The following is a 15,759-nucleotide window of genomic DNA, read 5'->3' on the forward strand; positions in this document are numbered from 1 at the left end:
TGGTGGGTGCGGCTCCTAGGGCTCCTGAAGAGTGCACTGAGGAGCTGGGTTGGTCTTGATGCAAATGATCAGGCTTCCAGGAAAGAGGCTAGAGGGCTGTGCAGGCCCGGGGAAGTAGAGGGATATGATGGCAGGGACAGTCCCAGAGTGCTCCTGGGGACCCGAGAGGGAATCGAGTTGGTCTGTATGCAAAGGATCAGGATGCAGTGGTGGTTTCCCAGGTGTCTGGGGCTCCAAGACAAGGAATGGGACAGGACCCAGCTAGGAGGAGAGACCGTCGGGGGAGATGGGAGGGTGAATGAGGCTGGAGGAGTCAAGGTGCGGACGGCGTGATCAACTTACTCCTGAGAGAGAGGCCTGTGGGTTGGAGATAGGCCTGTGGGTAGTGCAGGCCCTGTACTCAATAATTTTAACACATCCCATGCTTGAACATTTGCTTTTTTTTTTTTTTTTTTTTTTAATGAAACAGGGCCTCCCTGTAGCCCCAACTTGCCTGGAACTCACTATGTAGACCAGCCTGGCCTTAACCTCACAAAGATCTATCTGCCTGCCTCTGCCTCCCAAGTGCTGGGATTAAAGGTGTGCACTACCACTTCCAGCTTGCATTTGCTATTCTTGTTGAGGCTCAAGGTGTCTCATCTTTTGCCCTTCACACTGTCTCCTTCATCTTTCACACATGATCCTTTTGTGTGGTGTGACGACTTGATGTTCCAGGCTCATCTTCAATGATTGCCCAGGGCTGGTATCAGCCATTTTTGTAGGCCTCTCTCATTCATTTTAGTAGAAAATCTGGATTAGAGGTTATCAACAATGTGCTAGGATGAATTTTGTTTCTAATTTGCTTTAATAACACTGATATTAAAATGAAATTGAACTTCAATTGTGATGGTTAGGCAACTGTGGATACATTTGTGTCATGAGCTCAAATATGAGTATAAAAGTTAAAAATGTTGAGCCAAGGGGCTAGCAAGATGGCTCAGCAGTTAAGAGCACTTGGTGTTTTTGCAGAGCACCCAGGTTTTGTTCCCAGCGTCCACATAACAGCTCACAACTGTCTGTAACTCCAGTTCCAGGGGATCCAATGCCCTCCTTTGGCCCCCCACACTCATGCGGGTGGTACACTTTTAGAAATGCAGGCAAAACATTCATACACGTGAAATAAAAATGAAATAAAATATTTTTAAAAGAAAAAGAAACTGCGCAGATATTTAATAAAATATTTAGCCAAAAGTTAAGTCTTTGTAACTTTCTTCGTTATTTGTCCTTGTGAACATCTGGAAGCCACTTTTGAGTTGGGAGGCATTGTTTCTGTACTAGCCTCTCCTGTAATTGATTCTTGTCAGAGATCTATTCACTTTCTCAAGAAATCACATCACTGTAAAACTTGCAGCATGTGAAAACTTTGGAAATATCTTGGTGGGAATGTGAGCACTGGCAGATATGAATGATCTCCAGGTTGGGGATATAGCTCAGTTGGTAGCATGCTTGCCTAGCATTCAAAGCCCTGGGTTTAATCCCCAGCACAGCATAAACTGGTCATGGTGGCACATACCTGTAATCCCAGTACTCAGAAAGTGGAGGAAGGAAGATAAATTCAAGGTCATCCTTGGCTGCATAGTAAGTTTGAGGCCACTGTGGGATACCCTGTCTCAAAAGAGAAAGCGAGAAAGTTGTGATCCTCCTGTGTTAGCCACCTTGAGTGCTTAGATTGCAGGCCCAGATCTATTTAGAATTTTCAGCATAGAATTTTTTTAATTAATTTAATTTTTGCAATTTTTATACAGTATAATTTTGTGGTATTTGGATTCATCTCCATTTGTACCTCCTCCTACTGCCCCCCACCTATTTTAATGTAATATATATATATATGACCTGTGGAGTCTAATTTGTGTCCCCAAATGTCCTTCAGATGGGTCCATCCACTGGAACCTGGTTAACCTACTAAGAGTCACATCCTTGAAAGAGACTGACTCTCCCTCTCCCAACAACCATCGATTGCCAATAGTTTGTTAGGTAGGGTTGGGTTTTCTTACTCACTTCCCCATGTCTATGCTGGGATTTTGTCTGATTTGAGCTTGTATAAGATGTGTGTGCTGTCACCATTGCTGGGAGATAAATAGTTATTTGAGTAACTGACCAGTTATGTGGAAAACTCAGTTGCCTGATGGTCATCTACCACCCCTAGCTCTTACAGTCTTTCCACCCGTTTCTTCCACAATGATCCCTGAGACTTGGGAGACAGAAGTTTGATATAGTGTCCTATTCAGAGATAAGTGCTCTGCAGCCTCTTGTTCCTGCACACTGGCCAGCCATGAATCTCTGTGTTAATCACCATCTGCTACATAAGGAAGCTTCTCTAGTGAGAGCTGAAAGACGCATTAATTTATGGGTAAAACAAGTTATTATGAGTCAATTTAATACTATGACTATTTAGTAGCAAACTAGTATTAGGTTCTCCCCTATGCCCTGTGACCTGTCTAGTCTCGTTACTAGACCTGATTTCAATGTCGGAAATGGGCTCCAGCCTATAAAGTAGACGTTAAGTCCTATTAAAGAGTGGTTTATGTAGCTGGAGAGATGACTCAGCAGTTAAGAGCACTGGCTCCTCTTGCAGAGTACCTGGGTTTGATTCCCAGCATCCACATGACAGCTAATAACCGTCTGTACCTCCAGCTCCAGGGACTCTGACGCCTTCTGACCTTCGTGGGCATTCATGTAAGCAATACACTCATACACATAAACTAAAAATAATAAAATATTTTTTTAAAAATGGTTTGTTACTCCCATAATATTCACGCCACTATCTTGCTAGGCCAGTTATTGTCATAGTTCACAAGATTCACTGCTAGATAAGGTTGATGGTTGTTTTTCTCCTTTTGGTAGCATGCATAGCACCTTCCAGCACTATGAACACTGACCAGTAGAGATGAGCTCGGAGTCAGCACCAGCTTGATTTTTCTTTGTTTCTTTTACAGTGCATATATGTAGTGTCTTCAGCAATAGGGTTTTACTATGAAATTCTGGGGGATAACCAAGACCAGGGGCAATGGCCAGTATTATTTGTGGGTTGTATGGAACCCCTGATCAAGAGCCTCAAGAGAGGGAATCCATTGCTGGCATTGGGGTTTTATTTTGTTAGCCTATGGTGTCTAGTAGGGATAATGTCCCCCTGTTAAAGTAACTCCTTTCAATCTCTTTTTGTAATATGTATGCATATACTTTAAGAGGCTTCTATAGTGGAGGTATTCTCATGACTTTTTCTAAAGGCCTTTAGTGTTGGTTATCCCTCCCCACACTCCCGCCTCTGCCCTGCCCTACCATTCTCAACCAATTTAACCCTTCCTACTTTATTATTCCCCCTTAAATCACTGCATTCTACTGTTTCCTCTCCCAGGAAGCCCTCCCCACCTTGGCCATTGTTAGTTTCCTGACTTCTCTGAATTTTCAAATTGAAACAGGCATATCTAGGATTTCAAAGATAGCATCCAGCTATGAGAGGGAACATGTGATGTCTGTCTTTCTGGGACTGGGTTACCTCACTCAGGATGATTGTTTCCAGTCCATCCATTTGCCTGTGAATTTCTTTCTTTCTCTTTCCTTTCTTTCTTTCTTTCTTTCTTTCTTTCTTTCTTTCTTTCTTTCTTTCTTTCTTTCTCTCTCTTTCTCTCTTTCTTTGTTTCTTTTGTATTTATTTATTTATTTTTGTCTTTTTGAGACAGAGTCTCCCTGTAGTCCTGGAACTTGCTATGTGGATGAGGCTGGCCTTGATCTCACAGAGATCTACCTACCTTTGCCGGGATTAAGGTCATATACCACCATGCCCTATTCAAAGTAGTTTTAATTCTCATTTCCCTGATGACTAAAGATGCTGAACATTCTAAAAAGTATTTCTCAGCTATTTGCACTTCACCTTTAGAGAACTCACTGTTCCGCTCCTTGCTCCATTTCTTAATTGGGTTGTTTGTTTTTCTGATGTTTAGTTTTTTGAGTTCTTTGTATATTTTAGATACTAACCCTCTATTAGAAGTATAGCTGGTAAAGATTTTTTTTTCCCATTCTGTAGGTTGCCTCTTCACTTAGATGATGGCGCCCTTTGATGTACAGAAGCTTTTTAGTTTCATGTTGTCCCATTTGTCAGTTGCTGGACTCAATGCTTGCACTATAGGACTCCTGTGCAGAAAGTCCTTTCCTGTGCTTATAAGTTCCAATGTAGTCCCTACTTTTTCCTCTGTCAGATTCAGAGTTTCAGGTCCTATATTGAGGTCCTTGATCCATTTGGAGTTAAGTTTTATGCATTAGCATAAGATTTTTTTTCTTTATGAATGGTGTAAGAGCATAGCCATACAACAATTCTGGATCTTTGCTTTTGTTTCTGAGATAGGGGTCTCATTATTTACCCAGGCTTGTCTTAGGCAGTTCACATGCCCCTTGAGCCCTTTCTTGTCCTCAAGTGATTCTTCTGCCTCAGCCTCATGAGTAGCTAGGCCTACACATACAGGCCATCATGCCTTCCTTTCTATACAGTATATACAGTATTCACTAATTTCTGTCAGCTAGTCAATACTTCATTATAAAGTAGGCTTTGTGTTGATGGTTTTTCCAACTGTAGCTAATGTGCTGGTTCTAAATATGTCTAAAGTAGACTGGGCTAAACTATAATGCTTAGTAATTTAAATGTATTAAATCCATTTCCCATTTACTGTATTTTAGTTTATGATGGATTTATTGAGATATGACCCCATAATAAAAGGAGCATTTGTTTCTAGAACTTGCATTAAAACCTAAAACAACTGAATTTTGTTTATTTCCTGTTTTCAGCATCAGAGATTCAAATGATGACACTTCCGCCGGGTCAATTTGTGATCACAGACAGTGGTGTGGCAACACCTGTCACTTCTGGCCAGGTGAAAGCAGTAACTCCTGTAAGTCACCCTACTCCTACTTTGTAATGGCTTTTGTCATAGGGGTATTTTTTTGGCAGTCCTGGGCATGGAACCTAGGATTTTGTGCATCCTAGGTAGGTGATCTACCACTAAGTTACCTCCCTAGCCCTCCAGTTTGTTTGTTTTGTTTTTAATTAATTGGTTTATTCTGTTTTCTCATAGTAGATGATCTGAAAGCTGGTTCTTTACTGCTTTGTCCTGAATGCCTTGCTCACGAGTCTAGATTATAGCAAGTGCTCAGAGAATGTCTATTCAGCTGGTAACTACAATGAACCTACTAGATCACAGTTTTATGCATGCTTTGGAAGTATTACACTACCTCAAGACTATCAATTCTTAGTAGAAAATAATATAGTGAATCAATTGTGGTGGTTGGGTTTTTTTGTGTGTGTGCTTGTGTGCGTGCTTACGTGTATTCATGTGTGCCTGTGTGTGCGTAAGACAGGTTTCACTATATAAGTCAAATTGGTCTTAAACTTGCAATCCTTCTGCCTCAGCTTCTTAGTGCTGGGACTATCATGTACCACCATTCCTATTTTACAAAACTTTTAGAAGAAAAAGGGCGTGTTGAGATAGGGTCTTGCTACCCTGAGTGCTGGGATTATAGTCATCAGCAACCATTCTTAGGTATTACAGAGCTGTGTTAAATAAACCTCCCAAGGAGAAAAACATTGCCATAAATTATCAGTTTTAACTTGGGCAGTGTATTGGTTTTCTGTTTTCTCTTACTGTGATAAAATACCATGACCAAAGGTAACTTATACAAGGAAGAGTTTATTTTAGCTTATGGTTTCAGAGAGAGAGTCCCTAATGATGGATCAGGCATGGCAGCTCGATCAGGAAGCTGAGAGCTTACATCTTGAACTACAAACACAAAACAGACTTCAAACTAGAAGTGGGGAGAGGCTGTGAACTCTCAAAGTCCACCCTCAATGACATGCTTCCTCTAGCAAGTCCATACCTCCTAAAGATTCCATGACCTTCCCAAACATTGTCACCAACTAGGGACCAAGTGTTCAAATACTTGAGCCATGGGGGACATTTCTCATTCAAACCACCACAGGCAGACACAGGGTTGATTGTATCTATTATCTATGTTTTAATCTTCATGGGTTTATGCTGGCCTATCTCTAAGTTATTAGAAGACAGCGTACATAAATTTAAAAAAATTTTTTTTATTATTTTTATTTTATGTGTATGGGTGTATTGCTTGTATGTATGTAAGTGCACCCGTGTCTTGCAATGCCTGTGGAGGTCAGAAGAGGGGTCAGATCCCCTGGAACTGGAGTTAGGATGGTTGCTAGCCTCCATGTGGGTGCTGGGAATCAAACCCAGTCCTCTGCAAGAGCAGTCAATGCTCTTAACCACTGAGCCAACTCTCTAGCCCCAGAGTACATAAATTTAAGTTCTGAAAAATAGTTTTGGACTTGGGGTTGGAATTCAGTAGTAGAGTGAAAGGCCCTGGGTTTAGTCCCTAGCACTGCAAAAAATAGCAAAAAACAAAAACAAAACTACAACCAAAACCTTTTTGAGAAATAAACTCTGAAGATCTGGCATATGGCATGATGACTATAGATCATAATGTTTGGTGCTACTCTTACATGTTCTCACCACACACAAAAAAAGTAGATTTGGTAGTGTTAGTGGATCCTATGTTAAGAGGCAGCCCCCTCCCTAGAGGAAGAACCACATGGGAAAGTAAATCATGGTCAGAAATCTCCTTGGGGCAAGGATCCGGAACATAAGGCCCTAGATGAATCAAGTGGCTATTTAGCTATAGATTTTTTTCTGGACAATCTTGAAAAGATTGCCTGAGTTTTCCTTTCTGACTTCTTTTTTTTCCCCTTTGTGCTGGCTTCATGCTACTATAAAAATGAACCTGTGATAATTAACTAAAACCCAAGGTTTATTCAAGTAATGATTTGGAGGCTGCTGTCCGTTCCCATAGTCCTGTTGTTTTGGGCCACTATTGAGACAGCACATCATAGCAGCCGTGCACAACAAAGCAAAGCACTCACCTCACCAGGCAGGAAGCAAAGAGAAGAGAGGGGATGAGACTCTCAGCCAAGGCCCATGACATAAGGGCCTCCCACTAGGCCCCCACCTCCTAAAGGTCCTCTACCTCCCAAGAGTGCCATGCTGGGAACCAGGTCTTCAACACCTATCATAGCATCTTGCTTCTGTAGAAGACAGATTTCCCCCATTTCAATGTAAAGCTGAGTTTGGTGGCATATGCACTGATTCAAGCACTTTGGAGGTAGGGGCAGAAGGACCAGGAGTCCAGGGTCTTTTTCAGCTGCTTAGTGAGTTTGAGGCCAGCCTGGCATACATGAAAACTTACCTCAAAAAAAAAAAAAGTTAATATAATGAAATGCCCAGTTTGTATGTGTATGAAATTCTCAAGATCAGAGAGAAAAATAAAGACAAGGGCCTAGAGAGATGGCTCAGTGATTAATAGCATTGGCTATTCTTACAGAAGACTGGGGTTTGAATCCCAGCACCTACATGGCAGCTAATAGCTGTCCGTAACTCCAGTTCCAGGGGATTTGACCCCCTCTTCTGTCTTCCGCAGGCACTGCACAACACGGGTGCATTTACATACATGCAAGCATAACACTTGTACACACAAATTTTTTTTAATTTAAAAATTAAAAAAACGAAGACAATATGAGAGTTCCCTTAAATGTGCTCAATGCAAGACCCTTTATTCAAGACTGCACTCTTCCTGTGCTTTTTTTTTTTTTTTTTTGATGGTGCTATAGATTGAACCCAGGACCTTATCATGCTTCTACTGAGCTGCCTCTTTCCTCTGTTCTCAAACGTAAAGTGCGTATTTGATGGTGGTAGCATATTTTAAATGTCATTCTTTGGCAAAATAAAATTTGGGGACCATTTAGATTTTTTTGTTTCTCGTTATGTGTGTGCATTTCTGTGTACACATGTGTAAGGAGGCCAGAGGTCAACTTTAGGTGTCATTCTCAGGAGCTATCCACCTTGTTTTTTGTGACAAAGTTTCTCATTGACTTGGGGCACACAGATCACTGGGGTCCAGGGGTCTGTTTGTCTCCACCTTCCTAGCTGTGGGATTACAAGTGTGCGTCACTATACCTGGTTTCTTTTGTGGGGAAGGGTGTAGTTCTGGGACTTGAGCTCAGCTCCCTCATGCTTCTGCAGCAAGCAGTTAAGTAACTGACCTATCTCACAAGCCCCATTTAGTTTTTTGGGTTGGTTTTTTTTTTTTCTTTTCTCTTTTCTTTTTTTCTTTATCTTTTGGAGACAGGGTCTCCCTGTAGGTCCAGTTGGCCTGGAACTCGCTATGTAGACCAGGGTGGCCTTGAACTCACTTCCACTTGTCTCTGCTGGGATTAAAGGCATGCATCACCATGCCTGGCTTTTAGTATTATTTTTATTTTATTGGGCTTCGAACTAGGAACTATTACTCTTAAGAGACCTGTCTTAGGAAGAGGTCTGCCTCTTTAAGGAGACTTTATCACTTTTTTTTGATTCATTTTCTCTTAACATTTGATTGATAATATTTTTTAAAGTGAGTGCACCCGTGTCGTGCATTGCCACGGAGGTCAGAAGAGGGCTTTGGATTTCCCTGGAACTGGAGTTAAGGTCAGTTCGTAGCCACCATGTGGGGCTGGGAATCAAACCCAGGTCCTCTGCAAGAGCAGTCAGCGCTCTAAACCGCTGAGCTATCTCTCCAACACCGACAATTTTTAAAAAAATTTCTGAATTCTTAGGAGCAATACAAAAAGTACATTTTAATTCTTTTTTTTTTTTTTTTTTTTTGTAGACCAAGCTGGCCTTGAACTCACAGAGATCTGCCTCTGCCTCCCGAGTGCTGGGACTAAAGGTGAACACCACCATACCCAACTATGTTTTAATTTTTTAAATTAAAATCAGTTGCCAAGTAAGTTACCACTATGCTGCAAATTTTGGTACCTGAAGTTCCTCTTTATGTTACTTGATGACACAGCAAAGCTTCTCCTATGTACAAAGTCAACTAGAGTGACATAAACCTCCTCCCGGAAGACATGGGTAAAGCAGCTCTCACATGTGCATACTTGAGTCCCCTGGTAGCATTTCTTGGCGTATTCCTTCCTCTCCTCTGCTAGTTCCCTCACACCCTTTCATATACCAGAATTTTTAAATATCTTTTTTTCCGCTCTCTAGGGTCATTATGTGCTATCAGAAAGTCAAGCAGAATTGGAAGAAAAGCAGACTTCTGCCCTATCTGGTGCAGTCCAGGTTCAGACCTCTGCACACAGTGATTCCCTGGACTCCCAGACCTCCAACCAACAGCAGACCACACAGTACATCATCACAACTACTACCAATGGGAACGGGGGCAGTGCAGTGCACATCACCAAGCCTTAGCGAGCACACTGCAGCTGGAGGCTAGCACTTGCATCATGTCTTCTCAGTCATAGCCTGAAGCTTCTAACACCCAAACCTCTTTTTAAGAGTATTATTATTATTCACTCAAGAATTTGGAAACTACAGTTTTGACAGTCAAACATATGCCCGGGGTGATTTTGCAAAGGTCATCTTTACCAAATTGACTCAAACCCTTGGGATTTCTGCCATGGAATACAGCTCTTTCAGGGGAAAGTAGATTTCAAGATGGAGAAACTTTGCCTTGCTCTTGAGCTGGCTTTTTGTTTGTTTTTAAACACACTGACAAGCCTTACTTTCCCTTTGTGGAAATATAAAGTGGCATATTATGTTCATACCAAAGGTGGAGACAGGATGTACCACACCCATGGTCATTGGACTTTTGAAACCCAAGCCATGGCATCAGAGGAGAAGGAGCATTTCATGGGCATGATTAGGTCAGGACCACTTTATCCTATATATCTGAGTTTCCAGTAATTTAACAAAGGCAGCTTATTGGATGAAAAAATTAAAATGATGAGTTAAAAGTTTGATGGTGGTGTTTGAAAGAAGCACTTATCTAAATTTTTCTTATTGCTGATTCATTCTCTCTCTCTCTCTCTCTCTCTCTCTCTCTCTCACTGTCTCTCTCTCTCTCCCTCTCTCCTCTCCATCTCTCCTCTTCCCTTCCCCCTTCTATATAGGGTCTTACTATAATGCCTGGTACAGACCCAAACTCCTGGGCTCATGTGATCCTCTTGCCTTACCTCTCAAGTAGCTGGGACTCCAGTCATGCACCACCATGATGGTTGTTTTTAAACTTTCCGATATTTGAAAACTTGTAGGGAAGTGGTAGTACTTTCCATAGATGCCAGCCCTCGGCAGATTTGGCAGACTTTCATGTACTGATAGTTCTTATTTTTAGTAGTCCACAAACATAAACTCCTTGGAAGAGAAAAGGTTGTGTGATATCAGCAGAATTTAAGCCTCTACATTAAAGCTTTGCCTCCAAAACTCCTACACATACATATACAGCTATGTAGAGAGACAGACAGACAGACAGAACTGAAACCTTTTCTGTCTTGCAAGATCCATTTGCCATTCATTATTAAAGGCTAAACTCCTTACCAGGCACATCAGGTATATGTCTAACGTTTGTTTTCCTTGTGGTGCTGGGAATCAAACCCAGGGCCTCTTGCATGGTAGGCAGATTCTCCACCACTGAGCTACAACTCCAGCCCCTACATTAAACCCTTGTTTACATCATTCAGTGTATTTTAGTACTGTCTTAAAATGAACATTCTTTAAAAAGTTGGGTAAAAGGTGGCCTTTCTTATTTCTAAGCATTTTAAACTTTAAACATATTGTAACTCACCCAGAACTTGTAAGATGACCAACTTCCTGCTTAGGGAAAAAATTAAAATAGGGGGATCATTTGTAGTACATTAAAGTAAGGGATCTGGATGAATCTTAACGCTGTTAGTTGGAAGAGGAAAATCAGTTTTCCATGATGACAGTTTGTCTCTGTGTGTTCCTCTCTAGGAGCCTTAGTTGCTATGAATCCAGAGGGGAAAAGTGTTTCCCTTCATTTTACTGTACATTCCAGTTGTACCTATAAAGCATCTTAACAGTCAGTCTGTATTTTAACAACTTTTTGTGACATACATTTTTAGAATAATTATGGTACAATAAATTCATTTCAAATGAAGTTAACCAATTTATTTTATTTACATTTTTGAGGAAAACTGGTTCTATAACTTAAGGACTATAATAACTTCTTTATGGTAAAGATACCTTTCTGAAAAGTAAACAATTTGTTTTAAGTAATTTTATTATATAGATCCTGCACTTTTGAGACCTCGTTCATAGACTTATGCCTGAAGACTTGCTCACTAACAGAACTTGAGAAAATTACCTCAAAAATGTGTCGAAACTGAAAATGGACTCAGTATTTTTGGCCACATAGAGGTAACAATATTTTCAACAGATAATGTTGCTTTGAGTCACAAAATGCAAGACTCTGGTTCCCAAAGTCCCACAATGTAATGACTGTAAATCTCCCAGGGTCTAGAGTCTTGCTAGGGTGAAGAATACTAGATTGTCCCAAAGATTTTAGTTTTTATAACTTAAATTTGGCCAGTTAGATTCTTTTTCATTTGAACCAGCAAGGTATCTCCCTCTTCTCAGGAATAGCCCAGTGATTAAAACAAACTAATCACTGAAGGAATGTTCGTTTTATGTCAGTTATTTTTAAGTTTTAAAATACACAGAGGAAAACATTGTTGAAGGACTCCTTTGTCTCTTTCCCTTCTAAGTTTTCTCTCTCTCTCTCTTTCTCTTGTTCTTATGTGGAATAAATAAATGCTGTAACATATATCATAAACCAGAGATGCAGGTGGCAGAAGTCAACACTGTCTTAAGATCAGGTATTTTGCGCATTCGTCTCAAGGTGATTGAAGAAATGGCACAGTCTAATCCCTCTGAAGACCCAATTTAGGAAACATGTATGTAGCCAATGTTTATGTGGTGGTCTCTCCTCAGTCACATTGACACTGTAGACTGCACTCTATACAGTGTGGATATTTTGGAGTGGGTTCCATATAGATTTTTACAATTTTATTTTTTAGTTTGTGCCCAGAGAAATGGACATTTCATCATGTAAGACTCCTCTTTTTCTGGAAAGACTTTCTGTTCGATGTACTTGACTTATTTTTTGACCTGGAATTATCCTTTAAAAAAATTTTTTTTAATGTCTAGAGCTGAAAAAGCACCTCACAAGATGCTAAAACTGACCCATTGGTTGAAAATGTTGACCCTATTCTGTTATTTAAATGTGAACATTTATGTATATTCAGTGAGTTATAGTGTTAATAGTCTTGTGCTACCAAGCAAGTGTAAAAATTAATAAATATTTTTTTTTAATAAACCTGTTCCTTGTTTGTGTGTATGAAGCTATGAGGTCTAATGATATGGTTAAACCTTTTCTTTGAAATATTGCACCTTGGGGATTGCAATCTGATCTACATAGTGAGTTCCAGGCTAGCCTAAGCTACAGAGTGAAACTATCTCAACACTCTTCTTCCTGAAATATTACACCTTAGTTTCTGGTCCCAGACTGGCATTTAAGAATCTTGAAAGTTGTCCCTCCATTCTCCAACTAACATATAGAAAACTGAACAAATTGAAAAATCAATCTTAGATCCATTGAGAACTGAGGTCATAGGACAAACTGCTGCCCTCAGAATGACATATACAGAGAATCACAACTTTCAGAGCAGAAACCCACCCCAGAAGCTTCTAAGGGTACCAGAGCCACCTGGGATGGAAAAATTTGAATTATATTGACAAGTTGCTAGAGGCTCAGTATAGAGAAGTCTGAGAGAGCTCCAGGGAGGGGCAGGAGAGATGGCTCAGGCTTTTGATGCCTCTCCAGCCCCAAGTTCCATTCCCAGTCCCCATGTTGGGTGGCTTACAGCTGCCTGTAACTCCAGCTCCAGAGGATCCAATGCCTCTGACCTTGTCAGTCACCTGCTTTTACATGTACATAGCCTTATACAGTGACACACACATATGCATAATTTTTAAAAGTTAAAAAACAAAGCCGGGCATGGTGGCACAGGCCTTTAATCCCAGCACTTAGGAGGCAAAGGCAGGCAGATCTCTGTGAGTTTGAGGCCAGCCTGGTATAAATAGTGAGTTCCAAGCCAGCTGGGGCTACAGGGAGACCGTGTCCCCAAAAGACCCTCCTCCCCCAAAAAAGTTAAAAAACAAAACCTCCAGGGGATCCAGTTATTGGGGAAGGAAGGGTCCCACATTTTTATGAGCTTGAGATGGTTCTCATAGTGAATCCTGGGAAAGATCCCCTTGTGCTTCTGGGAGGATGAGAGGAAAAGAAATCCTGTGACATGTACCAGAGCACCCTGTGGTAGGAACTCCCCTATAAGAACAAAGAAAAAGGAATAATGCAGTGCACGTTATGCCTGAGTGCACTACACAATTCTGCCTGTCATGACCTTGTTGCACAGAGCACCCAACCAGAATATATATGGGCAACAAACTGAATTGTAAAGGGGAACTAACAGAGGGTATAAAAGGCTGAGTCTTTCATCATTAGAGGCTGTCTTTGGAGTACAGGCCCCTGGAGTCAGGTGATAATGTGAACAGTCTGCTTCCTGGAGGAAAGAAAGCCTCAGTCCCTCATCTCTACACATAGCTCCTGCAACATACTTGTGGGCTGTGTCCAGAGATTAAGACAGTATTTTTGCCTTCTATGTCATTGGGTCTGACTCTCAGAGCAGCTGGAGTGGGGGACCTGGTCTGGCACCAATGGGCCCATTGATCTATTGATCTGGAGAGGAGGTTAGCCCTCCCAGTGTACCAGGATAAAGACCCCAGAGGAGTACAAGGGAACCCAGAGTCCCAGGAACCATTTTGAGGAGAGCTGACACATTGGACTGGTAAGAACCTGGGTTCATCCACTTTGAAGTCTGCCTCTAGATATAGGGGAGCTTGATCACCTCCAAGAGTTGGCCTAGAAGCCTCACAGGAGGTGAAATGACAACTCAAAGACATTGTATGAATATAAACAAACTGGTTGGTAAAAGGGAAAAATAAGACTCTGGGGGAAAAAAATGACCTTCACTACTTTTTTCCCCTCATGTGAGGTGGCTGGTGGAAAGATAAAAAGGCAGAGCACAGACATGCTGGGATGAGGACTGTGGCTGGGCCTGGAGGCCAGAAGATCTGGGACCAAGGCAGCACCTGTGCCATGTGCACATGGTTGGGAAAGCAGTGACTGTCAGTGAAGCTTCCGCCTGGGAACAAATGGGGTCAGGCCCAAGGCAATGGAGGGTGGAGTGTTGGTCTTTCTATGAAGACCTGCTTTTGTTTCAATGGGCCAAAGGCAGCTACTGTTTAGCTCCAACCTGGCTGTGCTGAGCACTCTGCCTGAAGGGTGTGTGTGCAAGGCAGAACTCAGGGCAGGACCACAGGGTCTCTGTAGCCTAGAGCTGGACATAGAGGAAATGGCCACCTTTGTTCCTACAGCAGGTGGGCTGAGGGCCCAGTGACATCAGAGGCTGGGCCTCAGCAGCAGCTCAGGCCACTTCCTACTTCAGGCTCTCTACAGAGCAACAGGCAGGGCTAAAGGTGCCTGCCACTGCTCAGGAAACCTGACCCCAAGATAGCAATTGAAATAGAGAGGTAAAAAAGAACTCTTGGGATAAGCTGGGTGGTCGTGGTAGCACACGCCTTTAATCTCAGCAATTACAGGCAGAGGCAGGCAGATCTCTCTGAGTTGGAGGCCAGCTGGGGCTACAGGGAGACCCTGTCAGAAAAAAAAAAAAAAAAAAAAAAAAAAAAAAAAAAAAAAAATCCCAGAACCTTAGCAGCTTTCAGGAAAAGTTACTCAAAATGGATTATAGACCTAAATGTAAGATGCAGAACAGTGAAACTCCTAAAAGACAACATAGGGAAAATCCAGACGATGGTCACTGGGGTTTCATGATGGCTTTTTAGATGAACGCCAAAGGTATAATTCATAAAATAAATAAATTATTGGTAAGTTAAAATGTTCTACTCCAAAAAGTTGTCAAGAAAATGACAGAGATTGAGTTTCTAATTTTTCCTCCAAGCTGTAGCCCGCTTCCACTTTTGGAAGTGTTTTTTTTTTTTTTTTTCTTAATAAGCTGTATATATTTATAAACAGACCTGAGGGACTATATTTGCAGATGACATATTGGATAAAGAACTGTTATCTAAAATCACTAGGAATTCAAACTCAACAATAAAAAAACAAACAGCCGTAGTAAAAAATGGGCCAGCCACACCTTAGCAAAGACTAATACAGATGGCAAATGAACATATGAAAATATGTTCCACATTCATTGTCATCAGGGAAATTCAAATTAATACAATTTTAAAAAATTTTATTTATTATTTTTTATTTTGTGTGTATGCATGTGTGTATTGCCTGCATGTAGGTAAGTGCACCCATGTCATGCAATGACCATGGAGGTCAGAAGAGACTGTTGGAGTCCTTGGGATTGGAGTTACGGACAGTTGTTAGCGGCCATGTGGGTTCTGGGATTCGAACCCGGGTCTTCTGCAAGAACATCCAGTGTTCTTAACCTCTGAACCTTCTCTCCAGCCCCAAATTAATACAATATTAAAATAACACAAGGGTGTGTGTGGGGGGTGTAGCTTAGTGGCAGAGTGCTTGTGTTCAATCTCTAGCATCAAAACTAAAAACAAACAAACAAAACCATTATCTACTATAAGCTTGGAAAAGGAAGATTCAGTCTCTGCCAAATTGGTACTGTAGAACTGCAATGCCAGTACTTAGAAGGCTGAAATAGGAAGATAGCGAGTTTTAAATCAACCTGCACTCTGTGGCAAGACCCTGTCTTGGAATCAAAATAAACATTTCATACAGAGC

At 41.4% G+C, this 15,759-nt stretch overlaps 1 protein-coding gene across 2 annotated transcripts in view; it reads left to right on the forward strand.

The window, feature by feature from the left end:
• Prdm10 (PR/SET domain 10) overlaps positions 1-12,075 on the forward strand; it is a 143,836-nt gene extending 131,761 nt beyond the window's left edge. For both annotated transcript variants that reach the window (XM_017802922.2, XM_029555542.1), the window contains exons 21-22: positions 4,819-4,922; positions 9,123-12,075. In XM_017802922.2, coding sequence (XP_017658411.1) covers positions 4,819-4,922; positions 9,123-9,326 — 308 coding nt within the window. In that variant the 3' untranslated portion in view covers positions 9,327-12,075. The remainder of the gene's footprint in view (positions 1-4,818; positions 4,923-9,122) is intronic.
• The last annotated feature ends 3,684 nt before the right edge of the window (positions 12,076-15,759 follow it).

Source organism: Nannospalax galili, unplaced genomic scaffold (genome assembly GCF_000622305.1).
Source record: "Nannospalax galili isolate Female #2095 unplaced genomic scaffold, S.galili_v1.0 scaffold6, whole genome shotgun sequence".
NCBI lineage: Eukaryota > Metazoa > Chordata > Mammalia > Rodentia > Spalacidae > Nannospalax > Nannospalax galili.